The sequence below is a fragment of the Melospiza melodia genome, chromosome 3, assembly GCF_035770615.1.
Source record: "Melospiza melodia melodia isolate bMelMel2 chromosome 3, bMelMel2.pri, whole genome shotgun sequence".
Taxonomy (NCBI): domain Eukaryota; kingdom Metazoa; phylum Chordata; class Aves; order Passeriformes; family Passerellidae; genus Melospiza; species Melospiza melodia.
Window position 1 is genome coordinate 134,202,779 of NC_086196.1, and position 14,070 is coordinate 134,216,848.

At 39.9% G+C, this 14,070-nt stretch overlaps 1 protein-coding gene across 3 annotated transcripts in view; it reads left to right on the forward strand.

The window, feature by feature from the left end:
• The first annotated feature begins 664 nt into the window (after positions 1 to 664).
• Positions 665 to 14,070, forward strand: part of SUPT3H (SPT3 homolog, SAGA and STAGA complex component) — a 255,112-nt gene continuing 241,706 nt past the window's right edge. The window contains exons 1-2 of one of the 3 annotated variants that reach the window (XM_063153131.1): positions 665 to 985; positions 11,079 to 11,173. In XM_063153131.1, the coding sequence (XP_063009201.1) occupies positions 11,079 to 11,173 (95 nt within the window). In that variant the 5' untranslated portion in view covers positions 665 to 985. Of the gene's footprint in view, positions 986 to 11,078; positions 11,174 to 14,070 lie in introns of those variants that run through there. The other 2 variants (XM_063153132.1, XM_063153133.1) reach the window with 2 other exon arrangements.

Below are 14,070 nucleotides of genomic sequence, written 5' to 3' on the forward strand. Positions count from 1 at the left end.
GCAATGCCTGGGGCTGAAGGGGAAGGAAAAGGTGGTCATGGCCTATGAGGCAGCACATGCAACACCATCCCTTGAGGTGTTTAAGGGAAGACTGGATGTGGCGCTGAGGGAAATGGCCTGGCTCACAAGGTGGTGACTGGTGCATAGGTTGGACTCGACAGTCTCAGAGGTCTTTTCCAACCTAACTGATTGTGTTATTCACAGCACCACAAAATTGTTAGGGTTGGAAGGGACCTATGGAGACCATCCAGGCCCTGGAGCAGGTGACACACGAACGCGTTCAATTGGGTTTGGAATGTCTCCAGAGAGGGGCAATGCACAAAATCCCCGGGCAGCCCGCTCCACTGCTGTCACCCTCAACGCAAATAAGTTCTTACTCATATCTAGGTGGAACTTGTGTTTCATTTTACAGCCACTTCTCCTCGTCCTGTCGCTGGGCACCACTGTAAAGGGCCTGGCACCATCCTCCTGGCACCCCCCTTTGAGATATTCACACGCACCAACAGTAACCCGGGCGAGCGGCGGGCCGAGGGGCACGGCAGCGGCGGGGGCGGGAGGAAGCGGCGGCAGCGGCGGCAGCGGCGGCAGCCCCGCCTCGCCCCGGCTCCTCCCCGCGCCCTAGGAGGCGCCGCCGCCCCCGCCTCCATCTGCGGGGCGGCCGCTGTGGCGGAACCGGCTCCTCCCCGGCGCGGGCGGCGCCATTTTACCCCCCCCTCCCTCCCTCAGCGGCCGTGGCGGTGGAGGCGGGCGGGGGGAACAGCGCGAAGCCGTCGCCGCTTTTCCGTCCCTCTCGTTTCTCGCCTCGGTCCAGGCAGCGCGTGGAGGGGAAGGACCGAGGTTCAGTGCCTGCCCCTCGCTTTCCCCTCTCGGCTGTCCGCACACGGGGTGGGGGGACCGGGCACCACAAGCTGCTCCCACCTTCCTTCCATCCTTCCTCCCCTGCACATCTCAGCCTCCTCATCCATCCATCCATCCATCCCTAGGGGTGAGCCTTTGAGTGAGTCACCAGAGAGAGCACGCAATTAGAGAGTGTGTTGCTATTAATTAACTTAGCGAGGCTGCTCGTTGTTGGGGCCTTCAGGAGCATTAGCGGGGCGGTTCCTGCCCGCGGTACCTGCGGGGCGGGGGCGCGGGGGGCCGGGAGCGCGGCGTTTGCTGGTGGTCTTCAGTGTTACCTTGGACCCTGCCCCGTCCCGTTCTCTTTGTCGTCTTGCAACTAATCCAGGAGGTGTTCTAGGACTTTTTAAATATAATTTTTAAAAATACTCTTTAAAATTATGTTACAGCTTGGCCTGCAGTACACTGTGTACTGCTGGGTGTTGTTAATTTCTTCGTGCCACTCCAATGTTGTGAAATGTGACTAGTTTGTAAATTTCACTTAGAGGAAATGGATTTTGTTTATTTTGCCTGAACAGGTGTGATTCTCTAACTGGAATCCTGTGATACTCCTTATTTGGAGTTGTATGCATTTGGCTGGTCATTCTTGATGAGAAATTTTGGATGCATACATTGCTGCCATAGCTTAATGGTGTTCCTGATATGCCAGAATGTTCTCATAAGGTCTATAGTGTTCCTTATAGAAAGTATTAGTCCTTACAGAAATTACTGGGAAATGCTAAAAGCCTAGGAGTGACAGTCCAGAAGATTATTTCTCTGTGTTAGCTATAAGTGATTTTTCCACTTTAGAATATTTTTATATTTCCTGTTTACTGATCAACTTCTTCTAAGTTCCTAGAAATTGCACAAATGGATGATTTGCAGTCAATGATTGCAGAGCACATATACATGCAAAATAGTGTTTGTGAAATGGGAGCAGGAACCTGATGCTGCAGACAGTGCAAGTTTGCTGTATGGCATTAGTGTTAGTGATTTATTATGAGACACTTGATTTCCTACTAGTGAATCTGCTTCAAGGTTTGCAGCCGTGTTGGTGTTTTGCTAAAATTTTCTTTTGAAGTGTTTTATGTAACTCCCACATCAATCTCTTCCTTGGTACAGGCCTGGCTTTCCCTTTGGCTTAAGGCAGCAGTGCTTACTTGGCAGGATGCAGTGCAGCCACCCTCTCTCCCATTTTGCATATCTTTCTTCACTGTTGGCCAGATCCAAGTGGTGTGGAAGGCAGTGTCAGTCCTTTTGTTGACTTTGGTGGACTTTACACAGGCTCCTATTTGCATGTTACTAATATACAAATCATATTTGTTTTTAGTTTGGTTCCTTTTTATCCTATGTGTTGTAGCTCTGTAGGTGCGAATGTTGATGGCCAGAAGTAGCATTTCCAACTGTTATAGGATAAAATTAAGTGTTTCTGAAAGCCCTATCTCTGCTTGTGGAAGTGTGAAAAAGTTAGTTTTCAATTAGATAAAGAGATTCTTAGTTATGATGATTCTGAAGAAAAGCTTGAGGTCTAACCAGAATCTGCTGAAACTGCAGGAGGAAAAAGCTCAAAGTTGTGTCTCTGAGAAGTAAACAAGAAATCCTTTAGTGGCATTTAACTTGTGATTTTTAAATCTATGGATTTGAAGACTTTTTTTTAAGGTTTCACAGGATTCTGTGGCTTTAGAGCCTCTGACTGTCATAACCAGCTGAATGACTCTCCTGGGCTCAGTTCTGGGTAGCACAAAACTGTTTGAGAGTTGATTAGTCAATTAGTAGCTTGTCAGCATAAGCAAACTGTAATTTAGCGGGCTACAAGCGTTTTAAGAATTGCCTGCGTACAACAGCGTAGAGCAGCATTGTTCAGGTCGTTGGTGCTGTTCTGCCGTGATGCCCTCGGGCAGTGAGACCAGCTAGACGGTGTCTTTCTAGGTCATCACTCACTGCAAGGGTGTTCTAAGGCAGCGGGCCAAACCCAGGCAGCCTAATTATACCGTAGAAAATAACTGAGTTAATGCTCTTGTTGCAGTTGTGAAATACCCAAATGTGCAGATAGACAAGCATGTAAAGAAAAGGAAATTTGTTAGGCCTATGTTCTCATGGAACCGTGCAGTGGTGACTCAGTTACAAGCTTATCTGGAGCTGATCAAAAAAATCTGCCTGTCAAAGGTACTGAAAATGGCATTGATTTGATCTGCTATCTGTATTTCAGGTACTTGGCATTCCTAGTGCTATGTGGAGTCATTATTAATTTTAAGTAATCGTAGTAAGTGTTCTTTTGCAAGCTATCACAGGTGAAATTTCTATTTATAAATAATCTTTGGCTTTTCTTTAGCCCTGTATTTTGCATATGTTTGAAGTATCGTGTTTGATTACAATCAGACTTTCACAGAGTCAGCTGCAAAGATTCTAGTTCACACAGCTCCTTAAGCCTTCACAGAAGTAGCAGCAATGGATAAAAGGGGCCAAGAGCTTGGAAGATGTGATTTCCAATAGACTTTTGCTGAAATGTAGGCTTTTTTACTTGAAATGTCACTCAAACATATGATTTTTTAAGGCATTTAATAGTGAAGAGCTCTATTGATAATTCTTCTGATTTCTCCCAGGTATACCTCAGTACTGAGCTTAATGTTTATTTCTGAGTAAACAAGAATGCATTTTAGCAGGAACTTTCTGGATATCATATGTGACAATAACATCTGTGAAGGGGGTTGAGTGGCCTGAATGTTACATGTTTTTAGACCAACTTCTAAAGATCTGATTTTCATGCTTTGGCCTATATTAAAGCCATGGCTGTTTTTCCTGTAGTTTTACTTGAATTAAATGTTGAATAGATGAACAACAGTGGAAGTAGATGTTTTCTCCTCCAGAGAATTTACAGTGACAAGCACTGATTTCTGCAACAAGAACAGCCCTACAATAAGAATTGGAATATATTTTTTTATAATCTTAGCTATAGATTTGGCTGCTCATTCTTGATGAGGAATTTTAGATACATATGTTAATGCCATAACTTGATCATATTTCTGATATGCTAGAATATTCAATTAAGGTCAGGGTGGACCTATATTATGAAATGATTTTAATTGTATATCACATGGTGAATCAAACACAGCTCAGGGTGATATGAGAGGAGAAGGGTTGATGTAATCAGTGTGATAGGTTGGGAAGATGCCATTTTAAAAGGAGGTGAAGGTTTAGACAGAAAGTTATACCAAGGAAAATACAGTTTAAAGGTAATGAAAACTTAGTTATGCTTCACAGAAAATCCACCTCTGTTAGTAAACCCTTAAATTTTAATTTACGTTAAATGGAACTAAAGACAGATGGGGACCCATGCACACTAAAGGAGTTGCTTGCTGGCCAAAGAGCAGTGAAACGTATTGATGGGGCTAACCTGACCTCTGCACATTAATACAGGAATGCTTTACTCGTCAGAAAAAGCAAAATACTGAGCAAGTCATAATTGGGCCTTGTTCATCCTTACATGCTGACCTGTGAGCACACCTTGGGTTTGCTTCACTGAAAATCACCAGTGGCTCCCATGGGGAGGTCATGACCACTGAATTGCATCTCTATACAATTATTAAATCATATAGAATGTTTGCAATACCAGCGTATTAAGAAAAAACAACTGTAAGTTGAAATAAATGCAGGGTTATAGGAGTCAGATTCTGGAAGCTGTGAGAGAACATGGCTGTTAGTTTCAGGTTGTTTGGTCTTTACACTGTTTTCTTAAATCATTTTAGGAAGGAAGGAAAAAGTCATTTGTGCCTAATTTGCAGTGCTATTAACTGCCAGTGTGGCACAAAGCTCTGCAAAAAAGTGTGCACATTCAGTTCAGAGGGAGGTGGGTGTATATATTAGATTCATTTTGCCTGCTTCCTTGTTAAAAACAAATGTGTGACTTCTAGAGAAGGACAGAGCTCTGATGAGACTGGAGTTGGAAACTCTGGGAAGTGTTTGTAAACACCTCCAGATGGGAAGGCAGAGCTCTCTCATGTAAAATTCTTCTCTGTATTTCCCAGTCTCAAATAAAACAGTCACATCTGTGTATTAGTATTCTTTCAGCAGTCCAGACCATTCTGTGGTCTGGTTCAGAAGAAGCTTTAAGTAATTGTCATGTCTAACATGGGGATGGACAAATAATAGCTTCAAGTATGAAGACATGCAGAGTCATTTTGAGTAAAACACAGCAGTTGTTGCACACAGTGGAGTCAGAAGGTTTTATTTTAATCTGAGGTTGGTTTAGTGACTTTTCTTTCCTTGCTAAGTCAGTGAGAAAGTTGTGCTTGTTTACTGCTTTCATGTAAGTAAAAGTAATGCACAAGGACACCAGGAAGGATTATTTTATCTTAAGGGATGTTGAACAGGACAGTTCTAAAGATAAAATCATCAGGATATGTGTTATTCTTTGGATGAAAATCCACACCTACGTGTATTAGAAGATTTTTTTTTTTACCTGTTGCTATCAGCCATGCATGTTTCTTCTCTAACTTCTACATGGGAATGAATGATTTAATTGCCTTTTAAATGGCCAGGGGAAATTATGTTCAGTTGTATTCCTTGTATTCGTGTGGGCTTTCCAAGCATGTTCTGTTCCAAGAGGGTGTCATGGTTAAAGATGAGATGCTTATTTGTCTGGGTGGTGAAAGCTGGGCTGTGCATTGACAGCTATAAGATGAATTTTTCTTTCTGGTATTCAGTTTAAAATAAAACTACCCTAAGAATCTGGTCTATCAAGTAATAAATGGAAGCAGCAGCAGCAGATGTAATGTGTTATCCTTAGAATGAATAGTGCATGCATTCTGCTTTGTGGTACTTTGTTAATTAATTAAAAATGAAAGAAAGCTGAGATTGCAGCCTGAGCTTTGAACAGTATTCTTGTGTGCAGACCTGGTGCAGATGTGTCCCTGCCTGCCCACAGGTTGTTTTTAATCCTGTATTTGGCCTGGCTGTTCCCTGGAAGTTTGTGTCTTTATCTGCTTGGCTTTTTAAGATGCTGTGCTTAGAGAATATCAAAGTTATTCATCCTATTTCCTGTAAGCAAAACCATTTCTTATTTGTTGCCCATAAAGCTGGTAGTTTTGACCTGAACAGGTTAGAGGATGATAAAGTAATTTCACTGTATACTATCAGCATTATTTTGTTAATCCTAGATCACACATGCACTGTGCTTATCTGAGACCCTTTAGAGTGTTTCTAGTTCCAGCCTGCTTGAACAGATCAGGAGTACTAAAGGATTTCACACTTTGTGTTTTAATTTTCAGTTAATTTGTGCTGCTGGGAGAGTGGGTGACAAGCAAAACAGTATATGTGCTCTTGCATTTGGTTATGGGGTATTGGGTGTTTTTTAACTTTCTCTTATTTTTTATAAGAGTTTTGAGCATACACTCAGCCAGTCTTGCATGTGTTCAGCAGGGTTATGGTGTGTTTTTGTTTTTTAAAAGAAGAGCAGTAACAAAAATCTGTATTTCCTGTAGTTAATTAAGTTCTTACATCTCCAGTCCTGGAAGACTCTTATCCTATACCCTCTTGTCAGCTGGTGGGGCCATGAAATACTCAGTGGTAACAGACTAGTTGATCTAATTACTCTGAAGTAGAGGGTGTGGAAACAAAGGCATTAATTTTGATTTTGTGTTAATTCTTTGTTATATTGGTTTTTCTTTCCTTCTTGTTTTGTTTGACTTTATAGAAATGAAAATTTGTCAGTCTTTAAATTTTTGCATGGTTTTAGGTTATATGGAAATGTATTTATGAAAAGACTGATGTGATAACCATGTTAGATGTATGCTTGGTGAATTAGATCATTGTAATGGTAACTTCTACTCTGTGTTATTCAGTGTAAATTTTTTTGCAGAGATGCTGCTACTTTTTTGTAATCCTGCACTTTCTTTAGCCTATAAACAGGTATCAGAGAGAATCCACAAATTCACATTTGTTTTAAACTGACCCAGTGCAAATTTAGATTTTTTTTCTTTTCCCTATGGTGAAGTGAAAACTGTATTACTATTAACTTTTGCTCTTCCTGAGTGAGTTTAGATCAGTTTAGATCAGCTGTCAGTCTGTCTGTTAGAGGACTGTCCTGTGGTGACTGTCTGGGTGCATCTTTCTCCTCGATCTTCGGTGACATTTCAGCTGTGGGGATTGGTGGAAGTGTCTGAGTAGTGTCTCAAAAGCCTTGACTGAGTCTCTGCTGTTCAGCCTGGAGAAGGGGAGACCTCACAGCACCTTCCAGTACCTAAAGGGGCTCCAAGAGAGCTGGAGAGGGTGTGCAGTGATGGGACCAGGGGGAATGGCTTGAAGCTGAAACAGGGAGGTTAAGATCAAAGAGAAGTCCTTTGTTGTGAGGGTGGTGAGGCACTGGAACAGAGGAGTGGTGTCAGCCCTGTCTCTGGAAGTGTCCAAGGCCAGCTTGGATGGGGCCCTCAGCAATGTGAAAAAAGATGGCCCTGTACAAGGCAGGGGGTTTTTATATATGCATTTACATGTTAATATAGGATATTGCCTAAGTGTATAACCCTTACATCATCTTTTAGGAGCACTTGAATTCCAATTTTTGTCTCTGAGCTGATTCTTGAATGAATACATGGGTTATACAGATCACTTATTGATTGTAGGAAGTTAGTGTAAATTAATATTGCTTGGTGGCTTCAGAGTGGATATGAATATGAAGGAGGGTTATGAAACAGAAATCTACCCAGGTATCTTACTGTGGTGAGAGGGATGGGCCTAAACCTGATGAGAAATGACTTAAAATTTGTTTCCCTCAACTGATAATTTATGTTCTGCTGATTCATATGGAACAAATGTTTTCTGTTATGACTCTTCAATGTAAAAGACATAGAGATTACAGTAGATGCTTTTAAACATTTATGTTAGTGTTTATATATACCTTTGAATGTGTGTATTTTACTATGCATTTGGTTGCAATGTTTTACTTAGGAGAAAAGTATTTATAAAAGCTGAGCCTACTTGAATAGGAACTCAGAATTACCAGTCCAAATAGTGTTAATCAGAAGTTATCTTCTTGCTAGAGTTCATGATTAAAATGCAGCACATTGAAATAATCTGTGACTTAATCTGAACATCTGAATTCATTTTATAGAATATGGCAAACAGCTGCATTTCAGTTTGGAGCTAAAACAAATACAGTATATCGACCCATTGAAGATCACTGTAGGCTTTTCAGTTTCATGATAGCTGTACTTACTGAAGAAAATTTATTTGAGAGCGCTTCTGCTTTTGAATTATCTTTTATTTTATTTTATTTTTTTTTAATGTCCGGAAGAAAGGAAATAGAACATACGGAGGATGGGGCTTTGATGTGTAAAGAAGTTAATTATCTAAACCATCAAACAAAATGTGGGCTGTGGAAGTAATTATTGTAAAGGGTCTGATGAAGCCTGACAAGCTGTTGGTTTTTTATGTCAAGAAAATGCTGTACACCTGCTTGATTTGAAAGTTAAATTGTTTGGTTGCAGTAGGAGGACTCAAGTTTGTAGTGAAGCAGTAGCTGATAAGCTTTCAAGCCACTGAGATGTAAAGTCTTCAAATTTTTTCAATTGAACTGTTCTTGTCCACTTGGAAGGCAGCAAGCTAAGAAAGGATTTGCTCTAGAATAGGACATGCACAAATCACAGGTCGTATGCTGTGAGGAGGCAGCTGTGGAATTGGGCCCCATGGTTTTTGGGAATTTTGGGAGAATGTTTCATAAATTAGCAGAACAGAACCTCATAGATAAAGCACAATCTCTCTCATGAATGTTCAAAGAAAATAGTTATATGCTTCAAGTGATGTAATTAGTTTTAAAAAGCTCTAAATTAAAAAAAAAAACCCTCCTTAAATCTTTGAACATTATTCACTTTTTAATGAATACACTGTTCTCTATTTAGGAATATTGGTACTGTGGTATTGAATATAAAAATATAGCTACTAAAATTAATCCTAATTGCTCCCAATGAAGTGATGGTCAATCAAATACTTATAAATTTCTAAATCTTTAGGCTGTTTCTGCTATGGTGGGTACAGAGACAGCTTCATCTTAACTCTCTTCCATGGATATATGGAGCTTTTCTATAAATACTGGCACCTTTCTTTGTTGAAGAGGGTTTTTACTTTGTTTTTCATTTTTTAAATTCACGAATTTACTGACTGTTTAGGTTAGATGACTGGTAACTGCTGATTATGGCAGGATCCTGACAACAGTTTAGCCTTGTGTGTAACTACTCATGTGATTAAAATCAGACTTGAGTGGGAGTAAACTTGTGATTCAAGTTACACATGTGCATAAGTGCTTGCAGGACGGAGGACCTAAATTAGAATCTGCCCGAAGATGAACTGAAGTCTGATAATCTACATGAAAGCATTAATAAAAAAATTAAACTTATGACACCAAGCTGGGTGGGGTAGGGAGGCTGTACAAAGGGATCTGGAAGGGCTGGATTAATTGACCAAGGACAGTTTTATGAGGTTCAACAAGTTCAAGTGCTGGATGCTGTATTAAATAACAATAACCTGGTGCAGTGCTGCAGACTGGGGCAGAGTGGCTGAAAAGCTGCTCAGTTTTGAAAGGACCTGGGGGTGCTGGTCAACAGCAGCTGAGCTGTGGAGCCAGCTGTGCCCAGGTGACCAAGAAAGCCAAAGGCACCTGGGCTGTACCAGCAGTGCAGTGGCAGCAGGGCCAGGGCAGTGACTGTCCCCTGCCCTGGGCACTGCTGAGGCCACCTCCAGGGCTGTGTTCAGTTCTGGGCCCCTCAGTTCCAGAGGGACATTGAGGGGCTGGAGCGTGTGCAGGGAAGGGAACAGAGCTGGGGAAGGCTCTGGAGCACAGGTCTGAGGAGGAGCAGCTGAGGGAGCTGGAAAGGGGCTCAGCCTGGAGAAAAGGAGGCTCAGGGGGGACCTTGTGGCTCTGCACAGCTCCCGACAGGAGGGGACAGCCAGGTGGGGTTCTGCTTTTCTCTTGTGTACAAAGCTGTGGGAGGAGAGGAAACAGCCTCAAATCGTGCCAAGGGAGGTTCAGATATTGGGAAAAGCTTCTTCACAGAAAAGGTGGTCAAACATTGGAACCGACTGCCCTGGGAAGTGGTAGAGTGGATTTCTATTCTAGAAAACAGTCTTATCCTTTGAAATTTGAAATGGAGAGAGGTAGAATCTCTTACAGAACAGCAAGCTATAGCAGTATAAAGTTTTTATGGTCACTACTACTAATATGCAAGAAATGAGCAGTACAACTCAGCTGATACTAGTGTGTAGCAAACTGGAAGACTAAGAAATATAGAGAGAATAAATTTTGTTTATCAGGGGACTTACACAGTATGCAGTCTGTATTAATTTTTTTGAAGGGAAAATTTTTTTCTCCCGTGTCCATATTAATGGCATTTTCCATAATATTTAGCTTAGTCAGTCCTTTAGTAAATTTAATTATTTTTTAAAATTAAATAGCTCAAAGCCATTTGATGCAGAGACCCTGTAGCCACATGCTGCTACAATTTGACTTGTGTATTATTAAAGAGGAAAACGTAGATTTATTAATTGCTTCATAGAATATAAGGAAAATTGTCCTGGATTTGCTTTGGAGTTCTTGAACGAGATATTTATATAGAAAAGCTGTAAAATACTTTGTGTAAAGATACTACCTTCAGAGCTATGAGTACTTTGATGGTGGTTGGGTCTCACTCTTTCTAATGCATTTCGGTTTTAAGAACTTGTGTGTGTGTAGGAGGTGTTTTATAATGGAAGTTTCTGATCTCTGTGCTCGTAAAGTTTTAGCTGGTTTTTTGTGAGAATCACTTTGGCCTTGTTGGAGATGGTGTGGGTATGATGTACTGGTGGTTAGGATATGCAGGAATATAAGAGGATGATTGGGCAACAGAAATTCTGGTGTCTGGGATTACCATCTATTCCAGAGAAGTGGTGTTTTTATTTTAATGCTTTTAAACATTGGTACTTTTTAGGATACTTCTAAATCGTTATTTTAGAAATAGTATGTTTCCAGTACTTTGGTTACAGTAAACATCAACTCAAGCTTTCTGTTGCCTCACATAGGCTTCTTTTTTTGCATGCACACCCTTTACCTTCCACGTTACTCCAAGTATTTTTTCTTCGTTTAAATACCTAGTGTGAAGCATACATCTCTTGCATGTGTGCTCTCTTGGAAATGAAATACAAGTGTTGTAACTGGTGTTATTTCTTTGTTTGCCCAGATGAGCAGCACCGTGGCCAGCCCGATGTCGGCAGTTGCCTCTTCAAGCAGTGGAAGAAGATCAACAAGCTTTACACTTGAATTGCAGAGTATGATGTGAGTACTCAGTCAAACTATCTGGCAGCATCTGCATTGTGTATTCATCTTTTAGCTGATGTCTTAGAATGTGTGAGTAAGGGTAATGGAGGGAAGAAGAACAAGTGTTAGTGATGGAGCTGTTAGTGCTTTACTTCTGATTTGTAAAACATTCAGAGATGACTTGAGTAAATAAAACCCACATCCTCTATTGAAAGGAGAGTAAATGCTGCTGAGTAAAGAAATGTTTTTTTAATATTTGCTTTAGAAGTCTTTGGAGTCCTGTATTTTCAGCCCTTCATCAAAGAAAGCTAGATTTCCTGTTGTCATAGATATGTTATTAAATAAATACTTTTTATTAACATCCTTCAGTGCTAATACAGAGTGCTGAGGTCATAATATTGATGATGAAATTATGATATGGAATGCTTATAAATAACTGGGGTTTGCCAGACAGGAAGTAAATTTGTTAGAAAAAGAAGTTATTCTTTCAAATGAACACTGGATTCTCAGAAACACAGGTTCAAGCTGTGATATTTTATGATTTTGTAATTTGGTGGTGAGAGTAAAAGCTGTGCTGCTTCTAGTCATGTGTTGTAGGTTTGCCTTTGCTGTTGTATAACAATTTCTCACCTGATTTACTGCATGGGCAGTAGATACATAAGGAGTTACTTGTCTCCATTTAAATTCTACAAAGAGTTCCCTTTGCAAAAGTGAAAGATGCAATTTGTTTTCATGTAAGTGTTTTGAGATCACTAGATTGTTGTCTGATGGATAATGAGATACCTTCCACTGAGAGTATTTTTCAGTATAATGTGAATAGGAGTGTTGCCTTGTGCATTGAATCTTGCAATATAGATGAGTACATTGTGACAGACCCAGTGTTCTACTGTATTCAGTTTTCTTTGGATAGAGTAATATTACTGCACTCTCTTCTTCAAGAGAATTCTGTTCGCAAATTCTTCACTTCTATTGAGGTCACCTATTCTGAAAAATACAACTATTGTTCTTGGTTGAGAAAAACAACTGTAACTGTATATAAAAAACAAAACTTCAGAGTCAAATCCTGTGCATCAGTTTGGATCAGTATCTGGGAAGCCTGCATTTTATTGGATTGTGGACTTCCTGATAAAGTGTTTTGAAACTCCCCTTCCCCGCCAGTGTACACACAATTCTGTCAGAATGTAGAAGTTATTGTTGGCCATATAAATGGAAGGAGTAGATATTTTCCTTTTGCTTCAGCCTGGTGCAGTTATCCTTTGAAAGCTGTGCAAACAGATCATCTGTGCTCCAGAGTAACATATTTCACAGCTTCATTAAACTAGTAGGAACTGAGGAAATTCCTTGACTGCAGTGAGCACATTGATACTTAAATTTTTATTGTTTGCTGTGGAAAAAAAGAGGACACTTTTGAAAATGATAGAGTGCCAGGGATGAACCATGCAGAAAAAAAAAAAAGACAACTGTTTCCTTTGGCCAGGGCCATAAAATGAAGTTATGCCTTTAAAAGAACTTTCTGTGCTCTGACAGAAGCTGACATTTTTTATAAACGATGTGATTTAGGAAGTTACGGATTCTCCCGTTTAGGCGATTTATAATAGATTCTTGCTGACATCTTAAGATCCTGGGAAATAGCTAAGACTGGAGCAATGCAGTGCAAAAAAGGTAACATCTTCTTAAAGAAAAGAAAATAGAGGCTATTTCTGCCTAATTTCTTATTGTCAAGAGATGAGTTAGCTGTTTGCTATAGTTTTCATGGAGTAATATGAAGAGTTTAACTTCAATTGGCCCTGCCTTTCTCAAAAAAACATGTGCAGCAAGAAGATGAACTTTTGAGAAATAAGTCAAATAGAGACATTAAGTGCTAATCCAGAATGCCATGTAGTAGTTTATGTTGCTTTAAAAAATGTGCTGTTGGATTTTAGGCATTTAAAAGGCAGAAAGAAGAGAAAGTCTATTTGGAGTAAAACATCAAATCCTGTTGTAATTCAGTGGCAAGATCTGGAAATCTCTGGATAAGAATACTCATGGTCTGAAGATGGTATCTTTGATTAGTGTATAATTTACAGCACAGAAGTGTTGCGCCAGTGTTTGATTCCATGGAATGCTTGAATTTACATGTAATGTTAAGCTTGTGAGTAATCACATTTAAGGTGAGGAGGTTATTCATATGCTACATCTGTTACATACACTACACCTATTTCTGAACCATGGCACTGGAAGGGAATGAACTGAATCCTGTTGTAGAATTGTGTTTTTATTATAAGCTCAGAAGGGTTTTTCTGATTTATTTGAGAAGGCAAGAAATACGTAGGAGTCTTTAAATCATAGAATACTGCAAAAAAAGCTGTGTCAAAATGTGTACAATTTTTTCACTGTATACATAGGTACTTTACTAATGAAATGATTCTGTTTGTGCTTTAAGAATATTTAAGATATGTCCTTGGATTTGAAGAAATTTCTGTGTTTGAGAAAAGAATCTGGTTTGTATGATGCCTAAATAGTACTGTGTAATTGGTGATACTGCATGTGCTGATTACCTTATGAAGAATGCTTCTTAATCAGATTGTCACAAATCATCCAAACACAAGTCAATTTGCAGTGCACTACCTTTTGCATAGTTACATTTGCCTTTTAATTGTTTAGACCTTGGAATTAAATTATATTTATGTTATACTAATTTAAAAGAGAAAAGTGCTATGTAGAGCTTACTTCAACTTCTACATCCTTTATTTGTATTTGGATTTTTTATTATGGTACCATGGAGTATACAGCAGTAGGTGTTAATAATTTCAAAGAAGAGTTTTCAGTACGTCTAGTGCATTTTGCTGAGGTTTGTTTTACTTAACTTTGGCTGATCTACAGCCTGTTTCTAAACTAACTGCTCATGTTAGGTGGGTTGCACTTAAATTACAGTT